Source organism: Pseudopodoces humilis, chromosome 1 (genome assembly GCF_049639895.1).
Source record: "Pseudopodoces humilis isolate 2021_Gansu_Grassland_sample_001 chromosome 1, ASM4963989v1, whole genome shotgun sequence".
Lineage (NCBI taxonomy): Eukaryota > Metazoa > Chordata > Aves > Passeriformes > Paridae > Pseudopodoces > Pseudopodoces humilis.
Window position 1 is genome coordinate 83,076,727 of NC_142200.1, and position 23,817 is coordinate 83,100,543.

A 23,817-nucleotide genomic window follows, 5' to 3' on the forward strand; every position below is an offset into this window, starting at 1 on the left:
TTGGAAGAGTAAACATCCTCTCTCCTCTTTGTCCTCCATCCCTCTAATTTTGCCTTTTATATTGAAACAAGAGACCTGTGTCCTTGGATGTTGATCTGCTCTCTTTTGGACAAGATTTACCCCAGATTGAACTATTTTATCAATTTGTTTGAATAAAAAGAAAAAATATCTAGGAAAAATGGGTGCTCAAAGGTGCCTACCCCAGCATGAGGAAATTTTCATGGCAGTTTACTCAGTGTTGGGATGCAGGATCAGGGGGGAGGATTCCCTTCCCTCCTTCTTCCACTCTACTTTCTTTTCTTCTATCTTTCTCAGCCTAAATATCTTATGCCCTTTGTTTCCTCCTCAAGATAAGGGTATGGAGACGTTTTTTTCAAAGACAGGTTGTTTTTCTCTGAGAATCTTCTGTGGGGAGAGGATCCCTTTGTGGGTAGCTAATGCTGGGGGGCTCAGCTGGAGGCTTTTCTCTCTGACTGACTAAAGCTGTTTGCTCACACAGTGAAGCAGACTGGTGCAAATTGATGGCTTAAATCCAAAGGGGCTGGCCAGGAGTCTCACAGGTAACTGAGATGAATGAGCTACTCAGCCCAGCTCCTTTTACTAGTGACCTGTCATGTGCAGTGGGGCTTTCTTTTCTCCTGCCAGGCAGCTCCAGTTCACCCTGCAACCTGCATCCATTTCCTCACATCTCCAGGGATGGTGGCCATTTTAATCTTCTTTGTGAAGGTTCAGAAAAGGCTTGGTGTGCCAGAAGGCTTCTTGCTGTACCTAAGGCTTTGAGGTTGAGAGATGATGTGCTGTTTGCCCTCAGGACAGCCTCTTGGAGAAGGGCAGGTTGGTCTTTGCTATCCCTGTTTCCTTCACAGCAGGTGAGGAGCTGTGGTGGTCACAGAGGGCAAGCTGGATACACCCTGAGGATCCCCCTACCAAAGAGGGACTGAGGGTGATGTCTGGATGCAGTCCTTTGGCTTCAGGTGAATTAGGCTGTCAGGGACTGTGTGAGAGAAACAGCTGAGCTTGTTTTCAATGCTGACCTTGAAGGCTGCACACAGGCAATGCACACACATGTATGCACAGGGCAAGCAGCAGAGAAAGGCTGAAAGAAATGGTAAGGCTGACAGAAGCCATTTGCCCTGCCTTTGCTTACTGGTCCAAATGTGGATTATTGCCCCGTACTAACTGGCAGTCACTGCGCAGAGGTAATGGTCAGGCACAGCCACCTCCAGCAGAAAAGGGGAAGGCTAATCTGCCCTGGAAAAAGGACCACCTGCCAATGGCAGCTGGGGACGATAGCCTGTTGCAGCGTTAGTCACACGTGCCTGCTAGGAAATCTCTGCTCTTGTATTACACTTTCCCAGCTCACACAGTCAAGACTTCCATGTCTTCTAGAGGACATCAAGCATGGTGTTGTTACAGCTGGAAAGCAGGGGTGGTTTGGCTTGTTCTGATAGTATTTGGCTTGTCCTTCACCCCAACAGGTAGGAAAGCTTCTTCTTTTCCTGACTTAGTCCTGTGAGAAGTATTTCTGGGATTTTCCCCTCCCCTCTGTGAAGCGAGTGGGGAAAACAACACTGTTCATTACTTTTTCACAATTTACTCCCTAATCTTTCTTCATGGTGTCAGGGAAGGAAACAAATTCAAGGCACAAAACTTGCAAGAGACTGTCAGTCACTGGGCTGTGGCTTTCTTTGGGGTCCCTCTGCTTGCAGGACCTTGGCATGTTTGTTGATTGACACCAAAATGACAGCTGGAATGCTTGAGGGAAGGGATGCCATCCACAGCCACCTGTCAGGGTCTCCAGGCCTAAGGAGTGGGCCAATATGAACCTCATGAAGTTCAAACAAGGCCAAGTGCAAGGTCCTGCATGTGGGTTGGGACAGTCATCAGTATCAGTACAGACTGGGTGGTGAAGGGATCAAGAGCAGCCCTGTGGAGAATGATGGGGGGATAAAAAATGGTGCCTAAAAAAATTTATTTCAACTGGAAGTGTGTTCTTGCAGCCCAGAAAGCAAATCATATCCTGGGCTGCATCAAAAGTAGCACGGCCAGGAGGGTGAAGGGAGGGGGGATTCTCCCCCTCTGCTCTGGTGAGACCCCACCCAGAATGCTGCATCCAGCTCCAGGGCCCCCAGCACAGAAGGGACATGGACCTGTTGGGGTGAGTCCATAGGAGGGTCAGGACAATGGTCAGAAGCCTGGCTATGAAAACATACTGAGAGCTGGGGTTGTTGAGCCTGAACAAAAGGCTCTGGGAAGACCCTTTTGTTTTTCAATGTATAAAAGAGGGCTCATAAATGTGGAGAGAGACTTTTTACTAGAGCCTGTAGTGACAGGACAAGGAGGGAACCATTTTAAATTAAAATAGAGTAGAATTAATTTTGTTATAAGGAATAAACTTGAGGCTGTATAAGTTAGAAATATGTGGGGATGATGAGTGCAGGGAAGCCACTGGGTGAGGAGCTGAGAGAATGTGACTGGGACTGACCTGTATTCAGCACCTACTTTTTGACTCTCCACGTAAAACACATAAAATTGCTCCAGCTAACAGGAAAGGGACCCAAAATGGATGGATTTTGAGGGATCCAGGTGTCCAAAGGAGGAACACTAAAGCAACAGTCCACAGTGGAGCTCTGTGCACCATTTTCTAAAGACTGAATTACCTTGCAGCAAATGAGGCCTTTACCACAGACACAAGGCAAAAAGAGACAAGCAAAAAAAAAAAAAAAAAAAAATCCATGCTCCCAAGAAGACTGTTGCTTTTACACAGTGATGGCAGGCAAGCATCCAAAAATGAATGGGACAGAGTAATAAGCCCCAAGATCAAAATTCATATTGTGCATGTATTTAAGGACCAATTTAAATTTATGCATTATTACATTCAACATTTTCTAATATTTTGAATTTGTCCTTTCAAGCTGCTGCTTTTTGCTGTTTGTGTAAGTTAATAAGACTGTGTCATTGTGTACCTAAGCCTGCTTTCAAACTATGCAAGGTGTAGAAGTAGCACAGAACAGGAGTGCAGGCAGAGATGCCCAACAAATGGTCAGCTGCGGCTTTAGCTGCATGCCAGACATCCCTGGAACAGACTTTGCAGCTGATTACAGCATACCAGAGAAGGTCTGAGCTTTGGCAAAGAGCTAGAAATCAAAGTCCTAATTTCCTGGCTCTATGATGACTGTGAGTCATAGCAAATTTGAAAAAACTCTATTCCTGTCTCTCCATAAGCATAACAATGCTATGAAGCTTGCTGGTGTTCAAAGTGTTAAAGAGATATATAAGGAATTATATAAATGATACTTACTGTGAAGGCTCATGTAATCCCTTCTAATCAGAACCATAATGTTTTCTTGTTTGGCCTCAAACACAATCCTTTGAGATCTCTGTGTGTATGTATGTACATATGTGTATGTATGAAATATGCAGTACATAAGCTGTACTATAGTTCAAAAAAGCCTCATCTGGGCAATGACTCTGAGCCAGACAAAACTGAAAAGAAAGAAAATGGCCAGAGCTTTCTCTCCTCTCAAGCTGACAGATCTTATGCTCTTCAAGAATAGCCTTTTCTTTTTCTCACTCCCTCATCTTTGAAGACCAGTGATCTATTTCATCTGCCTCAGACAAAGGACTCTCGAAAGATGTTCTCTTAAATTTATTTTCTCAACCCTGGGGCATACAATTACTGCTGTTCACTCATGCTTTGCCTGTTTAGATATTGGAAGGATACATGTTCTTTCTGTCATTGTTACAGCATTCCGGGGCAGGCAGCACATTCCTGATTCAGGCTCTGCCCACCACTGGCTGTGGAGTCAGCAAGCCAAACCTTGTTTAGGTGCTTACAGGGAACAAATGGTATCTTTACTAAGCTGATACCTGACCAGTGTGATGTCCCCCCGGTTCTGACCTGTGCTCAGTGAGATGGGAAAATGTTGTAGGAAACTGGGTGAGGACCCTGAATGCTGCCTTTGACACTGTAGCTAGTTCCCCCCAGCGGCATTCCTCAGGGAGCACATGATCGGCATGTGTCAACCCCCGTGACTCAAAAGATAAAACGCTTCACTAGCCCAGGCAAAAAAGGTCACAAGTGTAACTTCAGACACGATTCAGAGAAGCACTCGGGTGTCCTTTGCTTTGTAAGCACTGTAGGATGAAGGAACAGGACGCACAACAGGCACGGGATCTGTTGAAAGCTGCCCATCCTAGCTGTGTATTCAATTCCCTGTGTCATGGGTGTGGAAATAAAGTGGTTGTTAGCACAAGTTCGGCAGCAACGCAGCTGTAACCTGTTAGAAGCCCACTGCTGTTTGGATTTGCTCTGTGCAGGATGGAAACATTACAATCAAATGCATTTTAAATGCAGGGGTCCAGCTTGAGAGACCGGTGCAAAAATCCTCGTTAAAACAGTCACTCAATGTCGACTTTATTACGTCATGTTGTAGCAGCGTGGTTATAATCGGTGATTCAACACACGCTTCAGCACCCTGTAGGAAAATATACTGTGGGCTGGCTGCCTGTTTGCGAGCGTCCATCCTTTGCTGAAGCCTCAGTTCTCTGGCACAGTCCCAGAGCTGCTTTCACACTAACGTGGCGAGAGCCTGGACGCTGTGGCAGCTTTCAGAGGTCCTGTGCACGGCGTGGTGTTTTCTGACACTTCTGTCTCTAACGCTGCCCTCGGGGCTGTGATGAGCCTTGGCCGTGTGGCTCTGGAAGGCCCGGACGGTGCGGATGGCAAGGATGCAGACCACAAAGCTGGCGAAGTACAGGCAGGAAGCGATGACCCCAAAGAGGCCGACGGCCGCGTCGCCACCCTGGACGGCACAGTTCATGGAGGTGTAGCCACGGCGGGCGTAGAGCCGCTCGCGCCTCCTGCACACCTCGGTGGCGTTCACCTGCCTGACAAAGTGCAGGTAGAGCCCCACGGTCACCAGGTACGCCAGGCCAGCCAGCAGGCTGAAGGCACATTCGCCTACCAGCAGCCCTGTCCGGAGCTGCTGGATGGGTTTTGCCCCCACGACGAGGAAGACGAGGGTGAGCGTGGCCGCTGTTAAGCTGAAGGCCACTCCGCCATACACACAAGGGGCTCTCATCTGGGTGAACTGCATGTCCAGCTCCCTCACCTCCCGCAGCTCCGTGCCCTCGAAGGGGCTGTAGGCCGAATTCAGGTTAAAGGATCCCAAGCCTCCAAGGGACGTGAAGCCTGCAATGGAGGCTTGGGAAGCGCCCACGCAAATCAGCACCAGGAGGTTAACCGTGATTTCCACAAACTTCAAAATGCCTGGAAGGAGCAGAAAGATGGGAATGGGTGTCAAAACGACATCTTGTGCAAACTGTGGGGGACAGAAATGCACCAAAACCATAGACAGAGAGTACTAATACTGAGAGATTCCTCTTGGCTACAGCTACAGAAAAACACTTGGGGAAAAAAAAAAAAAGAGAAGCCTGAACTCTTGTGGGTACATTTTGGAGGTTGGGCAAATTACTTTTTTTAATTTGTCAGTGTGCTTGATAGATGGATCTTCCTGCAGTGAAAAAAAATCCATAAAAATTTTACAGTGCTTGTGTTACTGCCAAGGCAAGCGCACAGTGATTATATTTTGGCCTGTAACTACTTGGCATAAACACACTGAGCAAGAAATATCCAGTTTGAACAAAATGCTGAGGTTGAAGCTGATGAAAACCTAGAAGCTTCTAACGGCTTGAAAAATTGTGCAAGCTATTTAGGTCCTTCAAAAACTGCTTTAACTTACACCTTTCTTTTTCTGTGAAGGTATTTGTTAATTTAAACTTACTGTCTAACCAGATGCACTTTAACTCCTTCAGAGACAAAAATCCCTCAAACTCTTAAGAAGTAGTTTCTGACTGCACAAAAAAACCCCAAAAACAAAAAAGGAGGGGAAGGATGCAAAACCCACCTTATATTCAGAAATAAATTAAGTGAATTTGATACTAGGTATGTGTGCTCTTTTACACCCTGACCTTCAGAAGAAAGCCTTACAACTTCTGAGTTGACTCTTCATTTTTTCTTATGTTAATAGTAACCAGGTATTTTTAAGGGGGAAAAAATACAAACAAAACCCAGAACCAAAAAGGGAAGAAATTACCTATTTTTGTGGTAGCTGCTTCACAGGAAGCTGCCTCATGTTTGATAAATCTGATTATTCTGTGACAGCTCACTAGGGGTCAGACTAAGATTAGTAAACATGATGGATGTTGAAGTGTAGCACAGCTAGGGTTGCCTGTTGGGGAAATAAAAACCCTTAGCGTGTCAGGCGTGTTGCTCCAAAGTTCTGAAGTTAATTACAGAATTGTAAATCTCATTATTCCATTGCTGTCTGACAGCCAAGAATGTAAGATGCTCGACACAGTGGTCCTATATTTATCTTTAAAGTGGGGCAGGATCTGTAGTTTGCACACAGACTTTCTTCATGCTGCTAGCGCTGATCCACATGGCATTTCCCTCTTGAGCAATGGCTCAGTTGTTGTCAAGGCTGTATGGGCTTGAAATGGAAGGGCTGAAGCAGGAACACAAGGGAATCAAACAAATTCCTCTCTTTTGTTGCCAGATGCTTCTAACCAAAGAAAGCCAGTGACAGCCACAATGCAGGATTATTATCAGATATTCCCATTCTGCCCCTTCTTACTCCCTTCACGGAAGGCTAAGGTAATGAGTCCTTTCCTGCTGCCACTTGCTCTTCACAGGAAGATAAGTGCTAAAGCAGACAGAATTGTTCCCCTTTTTCAAGAGGAACCAAGTGAGCAGTTCTGTGCATGTATTCTTTAGAGGTGATGCTGATTTTTGTGTGACAGCATGCCTTTTCTTTGACCCTTCTGCACAACCATTTCTGTGAAGCATGGCAATAACCATGCTGGTTACCAAATCTCTTCAGGAGGCTTCAAATATTTCAAAGGAGGTATTTGTGGAGTTAAACATAAAGAGAAATTTAACTTTTGGCCCTGGAGTTAGGATTTGGAACTCCTTGTACCAAATTCAAACAATGCAGCCAAAAGACTCATGATTTTTAATAGGTAAAGAGTCATCACTTTACTAGGACTGTTCATAGTATTTTGAAAGAGTAGTAGCTGTGCAGAATATTAATTGGAACTCAATCCAGTGTTTGGGTTTTTTTTGTCTGCTCAGTTGAGTTGTACATTATGCCTTCCAAATACAGGGAGTCAACTTAGATCCTCAGGGCCCTTAGTGTGACAGTTTTGGCTGCAGAAGGGCACTTCCCTTTTTAAAGGCTGACTATTGATTTCATAGATGTTCCAGCAGGAAACAGTTCTTACAAGTCTACATGGAGGAAAGACCATTTGATTAAGGGAAACATAAATTTTAAGTATGTTTGGCTACTTGGTAGCTGGGAATTCAGGATCAGTCAGTTGCTGACTTCAGAATTTCCTCTACATCTATGTGTACTGAGGCCCTCTGACCTGCTGAGCATCAACTTTTCCTCTACATCACCTTGCTGAGCTCTGGAAAAGGCAATTTTCTGTTCTCAAAGTAATCACTGCCTGCTGCTAACCTCCCCACATTTATAACTGACCCCAGCCCTCAATGATGCTGCTCCAAAACTTCCTACACATTCACACACATTTTGTATGCCACCCCTTAACTTTGCTGAGCTGACTGATAATGGGATGACAAATGTGATTAGTGCAGGTTTACTGTATTTTTAACCGCAGCAGTAGATGCTTTAAAGGCATGCCTGAAAAATTTCCTTAGACAGGGCATTCAGGTTGGACAGGTTTTGTATGTACCTGCACAGTTGTAACACATGCCTGCTGTAGAATTGATTAGAGTGACTAAACAGTGGAGAGAGATTCAGCAGCAGCTACTCTACCAGTCACTTGTATCATTTGGATTAACTTGGTTTTTTAAAACAAAGCACAAGAACAAAGCCTCCTGTATTAAAGACAATTCTAAAATGGTAAGCAGTACATAGAATGAATTACAGATCTATGATGACAGCCAGCTGGGTTTATGAACATAGCAGACAATTAGTGGAAATGCCTGAGACCTTGTATAATCATCAGGGCTTTGATGGAAATATTAAGCCAGTATGTTCCAACCCAGGAACCCCAAAAGCCTCGTGCAGCCTTAATCTGTGATAGATACAAGCTGATACCAAATCCTACTAGTATAAACAGGATAGAGGCAGATTTGAGAAGTAAGGAATAAAAGGACAGTTAAGTTTTGAATCTTTACTCTGCCAAGGTATGGTCACACACATCCCAGCGGTGACCTGTGTCAAGCAGTGTGCTGCTGGTGGAACGGATTGAGTTACAAGCTACGCTTCCGAGTCTGCACTGCCACTTCTGCTTTCACAGGCCAGTTAGCCACGTCATCTTGGAGTTATACCTGCCGAAACCAAAAGGTCTTCCTATGGGGAAGTTGCTTATCTCTACAGTAATTCCCTAATCCCATGCAACAATGAATGCATTGCAAGATTTAAGTGCAAAATGACCAGAGGTCTGAACAGCTCTAAATTCTATTGGTTTAGTTATTATTTTCCTTTCTCAGGTTCAACGTCTTTGGATTTACCTAGAATTTACTCATTTGTGTTATAATTAGCACATTTGTATTTGTATTAAAATCAACACAGTCAACAGCTGGCTTTAGGAACTAACCCTCTCCTTACTGAACAAGTTACAGGATTCCTGTCAGGGCTCCTGGATTGCTATTTCCTTTCCCATGCTTCTTTCCTGCACTGCTTTTCAGCACTGAAGGTGAGGAGAATGGCTGCAATGGTGTTGCCAGAGCTTTCCAGAGAATTGTTTCATTTGTTCCATAAAATCTAAATCTGCAGTGGATAGTAACTTCAATGTATTATACTTGTTAATTTTGCTTGAATGCAGTTGTCTTTTACTGTGAGTATGCTTTTTGCTGTAACCAAAAATATAGCCAATTTATACTATTTATCTACTATTCACTTTTTCTTTCCTTTTATTTTCCTTGCTGGGCTATTTCCATGGTATCAACACACTGAAAAATGGTTTTATCTTCTGTCAAATGGAGGGCTTGACCATCCAGAAGAGCTGACAGGTGGGTTGGTTAAGGGTACAGACCCACAGGCAGCTGACTTCAACAGCTCCCACCCCTGTCTGGGCAGTCACTACTTATCTCCCTTACCTCCACATTAGGCCCTTCTAAAAATTGTTAAAATAAATTGAAACAGCAGGGAACTATCTAACTCTTTTCTTTTGTGCTGCTGGTTTTGTTCTGTAATTTAGCAGGTGGCTCACAGCGTATCTGATGAGCAGTTATGTTGGCATGAGTTTAGCAGGGGCAGTAACAGCCAGGACCAGAGAAGGACAAGAAACTCCCCTTCTCAGATGAGGTGAGCTGTTAAATCTGCATGCTCTGCCTCATAAAACCACATTGTGGCTGAATGTGTGGCACCCAGTAACTCAGCTGCACACTCAAGTCTCGCATCAGAAGCCGTAAAGAGGAATTTCCATCCAGGCACTGGACAGCAGAACAACTCTGATGTTCAGGTGTGGGGGGGTCACGGTGTGTGTATACATGTGTACATAAAAGGTTTAATTCTTGTTTGTTCCTTTGTTTCTGCAGCTGCCATAAGTGAATTTGCAGGACAGACAGGCTCTTTCTGTTGAACTCCCCTGATCCCATGAGGGCCATACTAATGGAAAAGGCCTTCAAAGTGTCCCCCTCCACTGTATCTGGGATGGGAGTCACCACCTTCCTCTGTTGAATGCACATGGACTCTTTCTCCTGCCTCTTTTTGTATCATTCCCTCCTCTTCGGTAAACATCACAGTGTACTTCCAGAATATTCTATGTCTACCATTCTCCATTTTGGCTTGCCTTCTCCCTCTGCTTCCTTTGCAGACCACACACCACTGGGACCAGGAGGACCCAGGGGCAGCCCTTGGGGGTGTGTGGCTGCCACTCTTGGACACCTGGACCCCAGTGTCAGGGCTGGTGACACACAGGTCAGTGGTGCCCATGTCACATCCCATTACGGGTCGCTCCAGGAGAAGGGAAGAGAGGAGTTAGAAGTTACAACACACATGAAACATCACTCTCCAAACCTTTTTCACTGCAAGTTGTCATTTGGTTCTTCTTTTACCCCTTTCTAGTTTGTACCAAACTAGAAAGTTTGGGTAGCTTTCTGCTTTTCAGAAGTAATCTTTCTTTTTATTTATTTTTTTACCCCCCAAAAAGGAGCAGACGAGTATTTTGACTATATATAGTGGTTTACAAAAGCAGCAGTCAGTTCTGAAAAGGGTCTCAAAAGGAGAACTTCTCTTGCCAGTGCAGGTTTGGCATTCCCCAGAGACTAAAGGCACAGCTCAATGCAGCTTTGGTCACCTCTCTGCTAAACTGAGTCAGTGGCAGGAGGAAAAAGATAAGGAGAAGGGGAGAAAACGTCAGAGTAAAGCAGGGTTTGACTCTGCTTTTGGAAGGGGACAGAATGTGACAGAAATGGGAAGAAACCAAAGCAGAGGAGGAGAACTGAACAAGGATAAAAAATATGAAGACAGCAGTTGCAAGAGATCAAAAATACAAAATCTGGATGCAAAGATATTTTAATACCTTTCTAACAGTATTATTCCCTTTATGTAGAAAGCAAGATCTTACTGAAACTTACAGTAACAAGAATTCAACCAGCTTCACTAAAGCAGAATAAGGGCAATACACAGCTTTGTAATAAACAAAGAAATGCCCCCCAAGCCCCCACACCACTATTATTTTTGCAGGTCTCTGTGTTCTTCAGCCAGTGGTGGGATTTAGCTTTCACTTAGTCATGCTAAAATCAAAGGCAGAAAAAAAACAACCCAACCCTAAAACACAAGAATTAAGCAATGTAACACCAACAAAATCTTGGCTTTTCAGAGGACCCAAGGGATGCACATACTCAGAGCCAACTGCATTTAAATTGCATGGATGTGCCCAGCACACTTATGCTCGTTTGAGATATCTGTCTTACTGGAAATCACTGAGAAAATAGTTTAAAACTGGGAAAATTAAATTATTTATGTGCTCTAGAAAAAAACTTTATTATTACCTTTTAACAAGTTGTCTCTCTTTAGTCAAGATAATCACTCTGTTAGGAAATCTCAAAGGATGACCAGCCTTGGTTTTAATGACTCAGAGAAATCTTGCATTCACAGAGTGCTCAGATCCAAATGTATTATCCTGGGTTTATTTTGTGTATCCTCTTCCCTTAAAGAACAACTATCCCACCTACTCTATTCATTCTGCTGAATACCCTCCCATCCTCTAAACAGTGCTGTCCAATTTTCACAGGAAAGGGTGGACTTAACTTGTAGAATTACTGCATCATCCTCTATCCCCATATTTTCCCACCACTGTAAGACAGTTTCAGTAAGACCCAGCCCTTGCCTGGGAACAACAGCAATGGTTTACTTGTACGTAATAGTTCTTTAAAGCATCACTTCTAGAATGTTCTTGATTTCTCTCCTGCTAATTGAGCATGAGTCATCTTTCCTAATTTTGGAGAGGGTGGGAAGCAAAAGATCTTGCATTAAACAATAGTATTTGAGAGTACTGCTTAAATATAACAACTGTAAAAGGCTGTATTCTATTTGTAGCACTGGTAGGTCTCTGTGTGGTCACCTTGCATTCTATATTTCAGGAAATGGCCTTTTTTATACATTTTTTTCTTGATGTACCAATAGGTCTTTCAAGTAGCAAACAAGTGTCTTGGTATTGAAACCAGCTTGCAGGAGTTTTTTTAAAAAGAGTTGAGAAAACAATGAAACACTCTTGTTCCGTATGCCAACTTTCCATGGCCACTCCCTCTCTTTGAACTGAAACTGGGCCACCTTTAGAAAGTACAAAGATTAGGGTGTTATTGCTCTTTAAGTAATCATAGTCTGGCTGAAGGTGGGTCAGGTTGGAGGCACCTGTGAACCTGAGCTTCTCATTCACTTTACCAATTGTGGGTTGTCACACTTGATGAGCAACATTCCTGTCTGGGTGGACTTTTCTCCTTTAAGAAAGCTAGGATCACCTGCTCAAGAAATAGAGCTACATTCAATAGAGAGTCTGTTTGCCGTATCAATTGGCTTTGAAAGCCACTTTTTAAAGAGAAGAGTTTCCCTTTGTTCCCATAATTTGGGTCAGATGTGGGGAAGACAAACCTGGTTCTCTTACAGGAAAGATGGTGTAACTCTTGTAATGGCAGCAAGCAAACCTAAGTACGTTTTGCCTGGACTGGAGTCTAACACACACCTAACAGCTAATAGCAACTTTGCTATTAGCCAGTATATTCCCCTGCCAACTTTACTGAGTCTTCTCTGTTGCAGTTCTCCCTTCTCTAAAAACAATCATGTGCATGTTAGCACAATGCCAAAAGGTGGATGAAAATAATTTCATTTGAAAACGTGGGCAGAGTGAAGTCCCGTGTGTTGGCAAGGCAACAGTTTGCTAAAGGTAGGATTTGGCATCTCCAAGTAGTGTAGCTCCCCTGCGTGTTTTTATAGAGCCAACTGCTCAAGGCTGTTTATATTTTTACAGCAACGAGGACTGAGCTCCAAATGAAGTACTTTTAGCATCAGAACAGGAAGGAGGGTTACCTACAGCTCTCCTGCTGTATCTTGTTACTCTGCTACTTTAATTAAGCATTTTGAATAACTGGGATTATTTTAATCTGCACAGCTCCATCCAATTCCCACTATTAATATTGTCTGTCTTCACAGTTACAAGATTAAAAACTTTGATGGCAATTTCAGTCTGTTAGTCACACTGTATTTAAAATATACTTTGTAACAGATAGAAGGGGAAGCCGCCTAATTACAATGAGACTATAAGGGACCCTAATGCTCCCTTCCTAGGCAGAAATACACAGAAATTAAGTGCCACAGGCACAGTGTACAGCAGCTTTGGGCACAATTTAAAGGAACTAAGCACGGCACACTGCGGGGGCAAAATGTGAAGATGGTGACTACAGAACACAACAGTTTCTAATCCTGTTGTGTGCCCCCACAGGAATGTAGGTGTCCTGCACTGCCAAAAAGATGCAATGCACTGCTGAATGTATTTGTCAAACGCTTCTTTTCACATGCACAGTTACCTGCACTAAGCACATATAATGATCCTTCAGTGTTTTTGAATGTGCATACCTGAAGCTACAGGAGATTTTTTTTACTCTAGTCCAATGCCTCTTGCAGACACTATTCTCCCCCAGCATCTCTGCAGCACTGAGAAGGATAAGAGTGCTCTGCAAAATATTCTTCCCCTCCTGTTCCAGTGTCTGACTCCTAGAGGAACAGTATCACAACATAACACAGCAAAGAAACAACAGCAGTATTATAGCTGAGAACAATGGCATAACTCAAAGCGAGTCTCTTAGTGTGAACCCTGTGTCTTGGCTAACTTTTCATCTCAGTATTTTTTCCTAGCCTGTAAGTACTTCTCAGCATGCATAGCTATAGGGGGAAAAAAAATGACTGTGTTTTGTAAAAAACAAAAGCTTATAGATATTTTACATTTGAATTAATGCTGGCTTGTTAGTGCATGAATGTATCTTGGAGAAAATCACTGTTACTCCTTAATTCTATTTCCTCCTCCAAATAAATTCAGTTTGATATTTCCTCCTGGCTATGCTTGAAATTGGAGACTTTTCATGTTGTTACAAACCATAATGCTGTCTTTTTCTGAGAGGAAATTGGTCTGAAGGTTTTAACAATTGTGGATGTTAGAATGTAGGCTAAAGGCATGATTGTTTGGAAGTGTCTACAATATGCTTAAGAAATCTGACACTATTCAAGGCGCAAAGCTGTATTCATAGCAGCAAAGAACAGGGATTCAATTATACTTGCTCCCCCACAAACTGTTTTGTAATCTTTTCAGTGTTGTCTCCCTTAAATGCCAAATGGGTTGAAAAATTTAAAAAAAAAATAAAATTATTTGATCAGGAATCATGACCATCAAGTACAATTCTATAGAAGGCAAAAAGCACAGGTAATTTTCTGAATTACGTACTGACCAAAAATGGGAGAAACTTGGTTTACCTTCGCTGTTTAAGCAAAACTACAGGAGGCATTATCCAAGAATTGCATTGCTCCACCTCTTTCACACCAATATACTAATAAAAGGAAAATTAAAAGGTTTTAAGGTCAAGTCCCCAAATAGCTGAGACCAATTTACGATAAGCAATTCACTCTTGAGTTCAACTCAGATTTTCCTCTCACTGAGGTGAAGGATGGCAGCCAGCCTTTTTCATTCTGTCTGCTAAACAAAAGCACTGAATCTGGTTATATTTTTAAAAAATCTAGGGGGGGTTATTTGAAAGGCAAAATGATTACTAATTTAGGTTTTCTACACAGAAGAGAGAACTGCAGAAATTTTGCCTGCACTCTGAAAAGCAAATTGAATGCTTCCTTCTGAATTTCAGCTCTAAGAAATCCCCAGGTCAAAAAGCTCTTGTTGTTTTCAGCATGTGCTGCTTTAAATGGCATGTGTAATATATTGTGTGTTAGTGGTAAGAAATGACTATTGCAATCAGCAGTTCCTTAGTTAATGGAAGGTTTATCTTTATCACAAACAGTTTATTTCAAATTCCCATAAATTTTATAGTGCATCTAGGCAGTTTGACACCAGTCTATAAGCTGTTCCCTGAATCTCCTTCACTACTGTAGAAACAGAAGGTGGCAGACTTGTTTCTACTGCCTTTTGACCTGTAATCTGCAGGCCCACAAGTGTGGCTTTCCTATGGAAAATAACCCAACACAGAGAAACTAGACATAAAGACAGCATAGCAGGGAATAGTCAAGAGTTTGTTATAGGGAAGTCACTTAAAAGAATCAGTAGATTTATGAAGAAAGGTAGTGCTCTTAAATGACACAAGCTCCTGTGAGATAAACAATCCTCTCACTGGTTACCAGTGGTCAAAGGATAATAAAAAGGAAACAGCCAGGTTTCAGGCAAGTGGAGTTAAGGGAGTAATCTCTGGTTTGTGTTGCCTGTCACCAGTATGTCCATGATGGCAGTGCAGTGGGAGGGGATCTAGCTGCAGAGTCAAACAGGTGGAGCTGAAAACACAAGGGCTACAGGACAGGCATTTTCTGGGCAGAGAGAAGTTTTGGCTCATTAGGCTCATTTTGGCTCTAGTTTGGTCCAAAGGGCAGAATGCCTGCTAGTAGTTACAGCTCACCCTCTCATTTAGTTTTATCCAAAGAAAATATAATTTGTGCTCCCTTGGTCTGCTCTGCAATATAGCCTAAAGAGCTGTAAGTGGAGGTTGCAAACAGGCTCAGTTCAAAACTACATACCAAAATACTATGGTAGATGCACAGACTAATGAATTGAAAAGATTGAAAAGTGAGATGGTGAAGTCTGCTATATTATTATTATTACTATTATCATTATTATTAATAATAGTAATAATAATAATAAATAATTTCTTCATGCTTGCCAACAGTAAAATTGGTAGAGTTCAAGCTCTTGAATGAGAAATCAGTGTTTAATAAGCAACCTTCACTTAATAGTTGTACAGAAATACCCACAAACACCAATTCCCCTGTCAACAGAGCACACAGAAGGGCTCTAAGCAAAGCATTTCCATTTTAGGTAGCTTTCTTTGAAGACATCAGCTCAGTGTTCTGATATTGATAGTCAAACACCACAAAAAGGTAGGAAGCATCAGAATAGGATTACAGAACCAGAGCCTTTAGGCAGATGTCTGATTCTTTCAGGAATTTATCTGGAATTTTTACTGCATTTCTGGTCAGCCTATCTCAAAAAAGTGTGCTGGATCTGGATAAGGTATACGACTGGAAAACTGACCAAAACTGGCTATTGTTCAATCTGTGAAGAAGCAATAAGGGCACAGGGAAAAAAGGAAGTTGGTTTTCACTCTAAAACCATAAATCTCATGGAGAAGCTGAATGTATGAGATTATCACTACATATTTAGAATACCATCAGAATCAGAAACACCTTATTTAAAACATTTTAAGGAACGAAACAGTAGTACTTCATGTGAAACTCTGGAACTCTTTATCTTAAGGTAATGTGAAGGTCAAACACTTTAAAAAAAGCAGATTCAGCAGAGAATTAAACAAATTTCATAGGTCTGTAAAGAGGTATTAAACACAACAGATGTGTGTGCAGTCTTCCAATTCAGAAATTGCACCAATCCAAAGTCTGGAGTAGATTCCAGAAGACAGCTTACTCTCTACTAGTCCAAACTTTGATGGTACTTCTAAGTTTGTACTTTAGTCCATTGTTTGGGAGGAAGAGTGATGAAGTGCTTCATATAATCCAGCACTGTTATCCATGTGATCCCACTTGAATGGCTTTGAATAGGTATCCCTCATATAATGTTTTAGCAGTCTTTTTTTCCCCTTCTGTTTTGAAGATGAATAGATTAAAAAAGAGCAGAATGTTTTGAAGTTTCTTAGATGGTATCAAATATTCCTACCAGCAAAAAGGGTCAGTATCAGTTGTTTCTTCCATTATATTTGGGCTGGGATAATTGTCCTAATGTGGTTTTAGGGGGTAGAAAATGGGGGCAGTGAATAGGGAGGGAAGGGGGGAATAAGAGACAGGAGAATGAGGTCCTAAAGTGTCCTAAGGTTAGGACCTCTAAAAAAACCAGCTGCTTATTTCTCAAATTCCTCTAGTTTTTTGGGATATAGGTGGTAAAAAACATGGATGAAGGAGGCACTATTTGGTGAAGCAAATACTTTTCAGAGCTCTGGTTGTATAGAATTCCTCTCTAGTTTGCTAACTGCTCAAAATGCATAAAGAACATAATCTAGGTGTTCCAGGCACAAGGAAAAAAATCCCAAAACTCAACTACTCAATGGACCGTCAGAAACTAAGGTTCACGTTTCAGTTGTTGCTTTGGAAGAGATGGAAATCATCACTTGATTTCCCAGCCTTGTTTGAGTGTAGTTTATTTTAAAATTATGGTGACTGGGAAGGGAGAATTTCACCAGAGTGCTGATAAATCATTGGCAAAATAAAGAGATGGTTAAGAAGTATTTACAGAAACTTTTCATGCTCTAAAGTGTTGCAGCTCCCATGTACAGATTTCTTAGTAAACAATTCATGTAGTTCATTTACAGCATCTACCATAACTGAAGGGAATACAGAATTCTGCAAAACAATTCTAGTGAAGTCTGCTAAATCTTGGCACTTTCAAAAATTAAACAGGGGAGTAAGATTCTCTTAATCTCATCAACCTTCAATATATTTTCATTATTTGAAATAAAGTTGCTAATAAAAGGGTTTCTTTTCTGCATGATCTCTGTTCCCTCCTCCACTGCAAGCTCAGCCATTACATTTTTGGAAAACACTGAGCAATACCTGGGGGAGGGGTGGGAGTAAAATCATCATTGTCAACTGATGCATCCAAAACTAGGACATTTAAAAAAAATCTTGATGATGTTCAATGCATTAAAATAATGAAAAGCAAATGCAGGGAAAAAAAATAAAACCAACCAGAAATTCACATTAAGCTATCCATAGGTCTAAACAACCAGTGAAACTGAAAACTAAAACAAACTTGCCACTTCATTTTTCTAAAGCTCTGATAAAACAGTGCGTGGACTTTTCTGCAGCTTTTCAGACAAGTTAAAATAATTCAGTATGGTTGAAGAAGAAACTGATGATGCAATTTTATCATGGATAAAGTATCAGTATGCCTCTATGTCATTAAACCTTTCTTAATGGTTGCAGTTACAACTGAATATGAAAAACAAACTGCATACTAATTCACAGAATATATTTGTAAGACAAAATAGTTCATCTCACTCTTAAAATTGTTCACATATTCACACACAGAAGTATTAAGAGCAAATTGATTGTGCCACTTAACTTTCTTACATGGACTGAAGAAATAATCTAACATTATGTGGTTTAATTTACTTCCAACAGCTAATCACTTTTCTGTCTACTGGAGGACACTGAAAGTCTATTTATAGATATCAGCCAAAGACTTTGCACCTAGCTGCAAGTTCAGCTCAGACTGCAGTGGAGCTTTCCTACAGACAAGGTGATCATTGCCCTGGAAGAGGGAAAACTTTCAAGGGGTAATGAATATTTTAAAGACTTCTTTTTTTCAGTTTACAGAAATGAGTTTACTAAGGCTGATTTCCTCCCACAATAAGGCTCGTTTCTGTCCTTGTTGCTGTTGCTTTCTACCTAAGAAAAACCCAAGTTATTTCTCCAAAACTGTGTTGTTGGATTCACGTCTAGAAAAAAAACTTCATCTCCCGCAATGATGCTTCATAAAGACGTATGAGTGATAACTGGAGTAAGTCCAGAATTGAGAAAAAGTGTGAGAAGACTGATTTGGAAATAAATTAGCATCAAACCTTCAACAGCCATCTCTAAATTGCTCACAGATGCAAATGTCTTTTTTATTCCTAAATCCCAAGGGTTAACTCTTGTTGCACAGACTGGCTGATTACACACATGACCCACTCTGGTGGTCTGGATGCATATTTCAGAGATGTATTTTCAAGTATCTAAATATCTAAATAAATATTGTCTTTAGATGTCTAAAATGGAATAACCTCAGTTATGCCATTCATTAACTCGCTCAGTCCTTGCGGGCCTTTTATTTTCAGGTAATGGTTTTTTCCATTTGTTTTCTTTTGTTTTAATATTCCTCTAGCTTTACTTGGTTGTGTTCCTAAACACAGAAACCAAAACCAAGAGTAGTCCTTGGAAGGAGAGGGGTGGATGCCAGGCAATGAGAGTCTCACATACCTCTTGTTGTGCATACCTTTGAACACTTCATTGAGAAGCTCTCCTTGGGAGGATAAAACTCAAGTGGTGGGCCAAAATATTCTTGTGCTGCTCCTGAGGTTTTAGAGTAAGGGTCTGAGCAAACAGTAGAAGTCCTTGGGTGCTGGCCACCTTGGATGTCTCTGCAATGGAGAGCAAATGGCTGATGGTTATTAATTAGGTCATAGTCTCTCCTGAACATTAGAGTATGATAAATTGTCAGATGCTCCTCTTAGTGGAAACAACTAGCTTGCTTCACAGGCATCTGACCTTTTTTCCTTGTCTGTTTTGAAAGCAAATATCCTGAAAACTTGCATAAATCCATGTTCACAAGGATATTTGCATTCAATGGTCCTTATTTTGGAACATACTCTACTCACTGGGTAGGCTGGATGAACTGTTTAGCTTACTGGCAGAAGGTAGAAGAAAAAACAGCTTTTTCATGAAAACTAAACAGTGTAGCTAGTCCCTAGCAGGCCAGATAATAGAAATGAGGAGGATTTTTGCATAATAAATGTGCAAAGTAGCACAACCATTACATGGGTGTTTTGTCAAGTTTGTACTTCCAACTAGTGTCTCTTACAAAGATACCTTTTAAAAGAATAAAAGCTATTAAAATAAACAGATAAAGATTTTAAATGAGGGGGAAAATGGCCTATTCAATTTTTTTAGTCCTTGGGGATATTTTAAGAAGAATCTAAAATCAACCCTCCTCCCCAAAAAAATCAGTTTCTCCTGTCTTAATTAGTCTCTTCATTGATACAATGGTCCATTGTATTTCTGCAATGATATCCATATCTGTTCCATATCTGAAGCCTAGTGATTTTTAAAGTTTGTGAGATTTAGGTTATTTTATTTAAAAATAAATAAATTTTCCCTTTAAACTAAGCTAACACTCAAGTTAAAAGAAACATTGGCTGCAAATTTTTTTTGTGTTTGGTCTAATTGAAATTTTCTCCCTCATTTGAAGAAGAGTAGGAGCTTGCCTTTTTCAAGGTACAGCTGGATGGGTTTGTTATTAAAGGGTATTTTAAGTCTCATTCAGCATTATTATTTTTAAAAGTCTTCTTTGTATTCTTTTTTTATCTTCAATTTCTTATCCATAGATCAGCATTTTCAACTGTAGTTTTGTTTTCTAGTATCACTGCATTTCACTAAGGTTTATCTTCATCCAATTCCAGACTCAGTATTATCTCGTTCATCCACATTAAATCATGTTCTTTGTAGTTTTTACATTTTAATTAAGACATTCAATAACAAGACCAATGCTAACATCTCCGTGCTTAGCTGCCAACAGCTCTATTTGGCTGAAACATTTCTGATTTTTCTGACCTCTGTCCTGTGTCTTGTGCAACTACCAAAGCATCCTGTGCAGCTGTGTCACATAAATTAAATAAGCTGTGTGATTTATAAGACTTCCAGTAACTTGAAAGCAATCCCTTTGGTACTTCTGATGCAGCTGCTTCTCTCTATTGTTTCCTGTTACTTGCCAGAAAACAAAACAAGACAAAAAAATCAAACCAAACCCCCCCGAACATTCAGCAACAGAGTATATTTAGGGGAAAAAAAAAAAAAGAACTTTTTTTAGATGCCTTTTTGTCTCACTGTTGGCTGTTCTGGCCACCTTTGCTGCTGTTTTCCTTGAGGATTTTACCATTCTAGGTAATTCTCCTCAGCAGTGGGAGGAAGGTTGCTGTAGGAGTTTCAGACAGAAATGCATTTGGAAAGAGAAATACTCTGGCTAGAATGTCTAGTTCATCGGGGATGAAAGTATTAGGCACCCAAAGTGAAGCTTCCATGAAACTCTTCCCATGTTTTTCATTACAGGATCTGGTGGTCTTCTGATCAATCAGCCAAAATTTTCACTAAAACCCATGAGAACTCTATGAGAACCAAGCAGAGGAAATGCTGTTAGGTTAAGCCAAACGCCTTCAATACAACTGACAGGAAAGTTTTTAAATTAGTTTTAGTGGGGTCTGATGGCCCCCAGATGCTTGACTTGACTCTAAGAATTATCTTCATGGCTGTAACAGATTTGCAACTGCAGCTTCCCTTCCTCTAATCCCTGGTGGATACAGGGATGTCTGTGAACCTTTACGGTCCATCCATCAATTTTCGATCTACTAGTCCAAACATATAAAACTAACAGCAAAACCCAGAAATCCAGAGCAGTGCTTTATTAAAAAGTGGTGGTTTAATTTATAGCTAGCCTTTCACACATTGGTTATATTATGCTATACATGCAAGGAAAAAAAAAAAAAGCCCATATCAAACCTCCAATCCTTTTGTTTTTTTCTTTTTCTCTTCATTGTGTTATTAATGTGTTACTGGTGTTAGCTGCTCTCACTTCTAATATGTTTGAGATAATTTAACTGTATTGCCTGCCAATCTCTGCTTTTGCTAAGGACAGGCATTCAGCCTCTGAGTATGATTCTTATGGTCTTTTTTCCCATTTCTCTTCAATTTTTTATAATTTAAGAGAGACAGAAGAAAAATTTGTTAGCTATTTTCACGATGCAATAGTTTTACTGCTATCCAAGTGTTTTATACTTAGTCATAAGTATTCCTTGCAGTCCACAAAGTGCTCTTCTCTGCTCCTTCTATTGTCATCCTGTTTTCCTGGCTAAAATGCATATTATCAGGGAGTACTTCAGTATTTCAGCTTTTCAATAATCTTCACTATATTCATCTTTTCTCTCTGTTTGCCTTGATTCTTAAATTCCCCTACAATCATGTCCTCAGAGACTAAATGGCAGAGATGAACACTCTGCTGCCATGGCAAATTTGCCAGTGGTGCTTAGATCTACAGACCTCTCTCCTACAGTGCAGCTATGCACTGGCATGACCTAAAAGGAAAACAGCCTAAGCTCACATCTAGCTTGCTGCAGCCTGGCCAGGTTGGAAGAAGTGTAATATCCTAAGAGTTTATTTGGCACTGCAAACCCATTAGCTGATCTGCTCATTGTGGTGATAGGGGCTGACCCACTCTCAAGTGCTGCCAACAGCCATAGACACTTCAACAATCACTCATCTATTGACAGTGACTACTGAAACTAATTTTATTTCAGATTAACAGGAACATGTTCACAGCTGAACTAGAGCAACCTGAGAGCTCACTAAGTCCCTGTGCTGGTCTCAGTAAAGTAACATTCATATTCAAGCAGTGCATATTTGGCAAGCCACAGCTTGACGTCACCTGCTAACCAGTGTCTTCAGGAGCTGTACTAAGACTCATGGCCACACTTCACCTACTTGTCACCCAACCTGATTCAGACCATCCCAGGAAATTCACATCTCTGCCTGTGTTACACAGGCTATCTTTCTGTCCTGTCTCAAGCTCAAAACAAAGAAAAAAGGTTAAATTTCTAAGTGCAAAATAGCTCCCTGTTCCAAATGCAGTATGCTCATGCTTTCAAGGCTGAGTAAAAGCTTTGTTTACTCTAGTAAATTAAGCCTATTTAAAAGCAGAGAGAAGGCAGACATTATAGACCTGCTGTGATCTGTTTCTCTGAGGAGATAAAGACGTACCTTGCATTGTACGGGTATGGTTTTCTTGCTCTTCTGTCTTCCTTGTATCTATCAGATCTATGGTTCTCTTGGTGCCTGTATTGCTTATCTTGGTATCGACTCCCGGCATGAGACATCTTGTTTCTCAGATGTATCCTCTCCTTCTAAAATAACTTCCTGAGCCAGAGAAACAAAACCAGTTCATTTTATTGCTCCACCTAAAAAGTTATTCATTGACCAGCATTCACTTCCATTCCACGTTGATTCAAAATTAGTACAGACCTCTTTAAGAAGTGAAAGAAGTAAACTCCTTTAAACTACAAGGTAACTTCATTAAAGCTGGAAGTTTTTCTTTACCTTTTCCTTTTTATCAAGGTAATGCAATGTTTCTATACTTGACATTTATTGCACTTAGCTTATTTACTAGGTCTGCTCTGATTCTCCTGCCTTTGCTGCCAGGACAAGGGATCGTTACCACCAAGAACTGAATCTTGTCTTCTGCAATGTTGTGTCTCAGGTAAAGCATTAAGCCCAGCAAGTGCCAGTGCACTGCATGAGTGTGCACACAGCTGCCACTGGCACAGAGAAGTCTTGGAAGAGCAGGCTGTGACCTTTGTCCTGGGAGTTTCTAACAGGAGGGCACCCGTGGGTGTCAACAGAGCCAGTACCAAACGTCACCTACGACTTGCATAAACTTTAGGTACAGGCAAAGTTGTGCTGGGCTGAAAGAAAGCTGGCAAGAAGCTACACCCTGATAATTCTGTATTAAGTACTACCAGGCTGTTATTTGCTGAAAGTGTCTTTATCTTTTCAAGTGCGATATAATTAAGGCCAGACCTGTAAAACAGGGAAACAGAGACTTCAAACACCTGAGCAATCTTTAGACTCATTCGCCTTCATCACGGCCCTTCAACATTCCTGCAGAAGTGCCTGCAGTCGCTTTAATTTGGACTGATCAAGGCCTGATAACCTTCGTCCATCTCCTTTTGGTCTTATAAACTAACTAAATAAAAACATATAAAAATATAACATAAAGGAATACATTAATTTTTGTTTACGTCTCAAAGGGAAAGAGACAGCGCCTTCCCCTGAGGGGCAGGAGCCATTCCGCAGGGAAAGGTTCCTGGTTCCGCCGCTGCGCCACCACAGCCACCCGAGATCCCCGGGGGTGAGCCTGGCGTGGGCGCTGCCCCGGGACAGCCGGGGCACACCGGGCCCTTCCCGCCCGGCACCTTCGCTTCCACCCACCGCCAGCTCCCCGGGCCAAGGCCCGCGGCCCCCGGCCCTCACCTGAGGGAGCGCCGAGCTCCGTCCCGCCCGCAGCAGCTCCCGGCGCCGCCGGCACCGCCCCCCCGGCCCGGCCGCCTCCCGCCTGCCCTGCCCTGCCCGGCGCGGCCCTGCCCGCTGCTGCCTCGGCACGGCGGCAAAGGTGAGCGCAGAGGCACACAGTCACAGAGTCGGTTTTGCTGGACATGACCTAAAGGTCTCCGAGATCATAAAGCACAGTCTATGATCCAACACTGCCGTGCCAACTAGACCATGGCACTGAGTGCCGCGTCCAGGCTTTCCTTAAATACGGCCAGGGATG

General features: G+C 41.8%; 1 protein-coding gene across 1 annotated transcript; it reads right to left on the minus strand.

Annotated features, from left to right (window-relative positions):
• Nucleotides 1-88: 88 nt before the first annotated feature.
• LOC102100490 (MARVEL domain-containing protein 3-like) lies at nucleotides 89-23,587 on the minus strand. Its single transcript, XM_014255582.2, has 4 exons — nucleotides 23,520-23,587; nucleotides 22,251-22,406; nucleotides 18,705-18,865; nucleotides 89-5,272 (listed from the first exon to the last, which is right to left on the minus strand). Exons 2-4 carry the CDS (start codon nucleotides 22,364-22,366, stop codon nucleotides 4,572-4,574), a joined length of 978 nt encoding a protein of 325 aa, XP_014111057.2. The 5' UTR covers nucleotides 22,367-22,406; nucleotides 23,520-23,587; the 3' UTR covers nucleotides 89-4,571.
• Nucleotides 23,588-23,817: the final 230 nt, after the last annotated feature.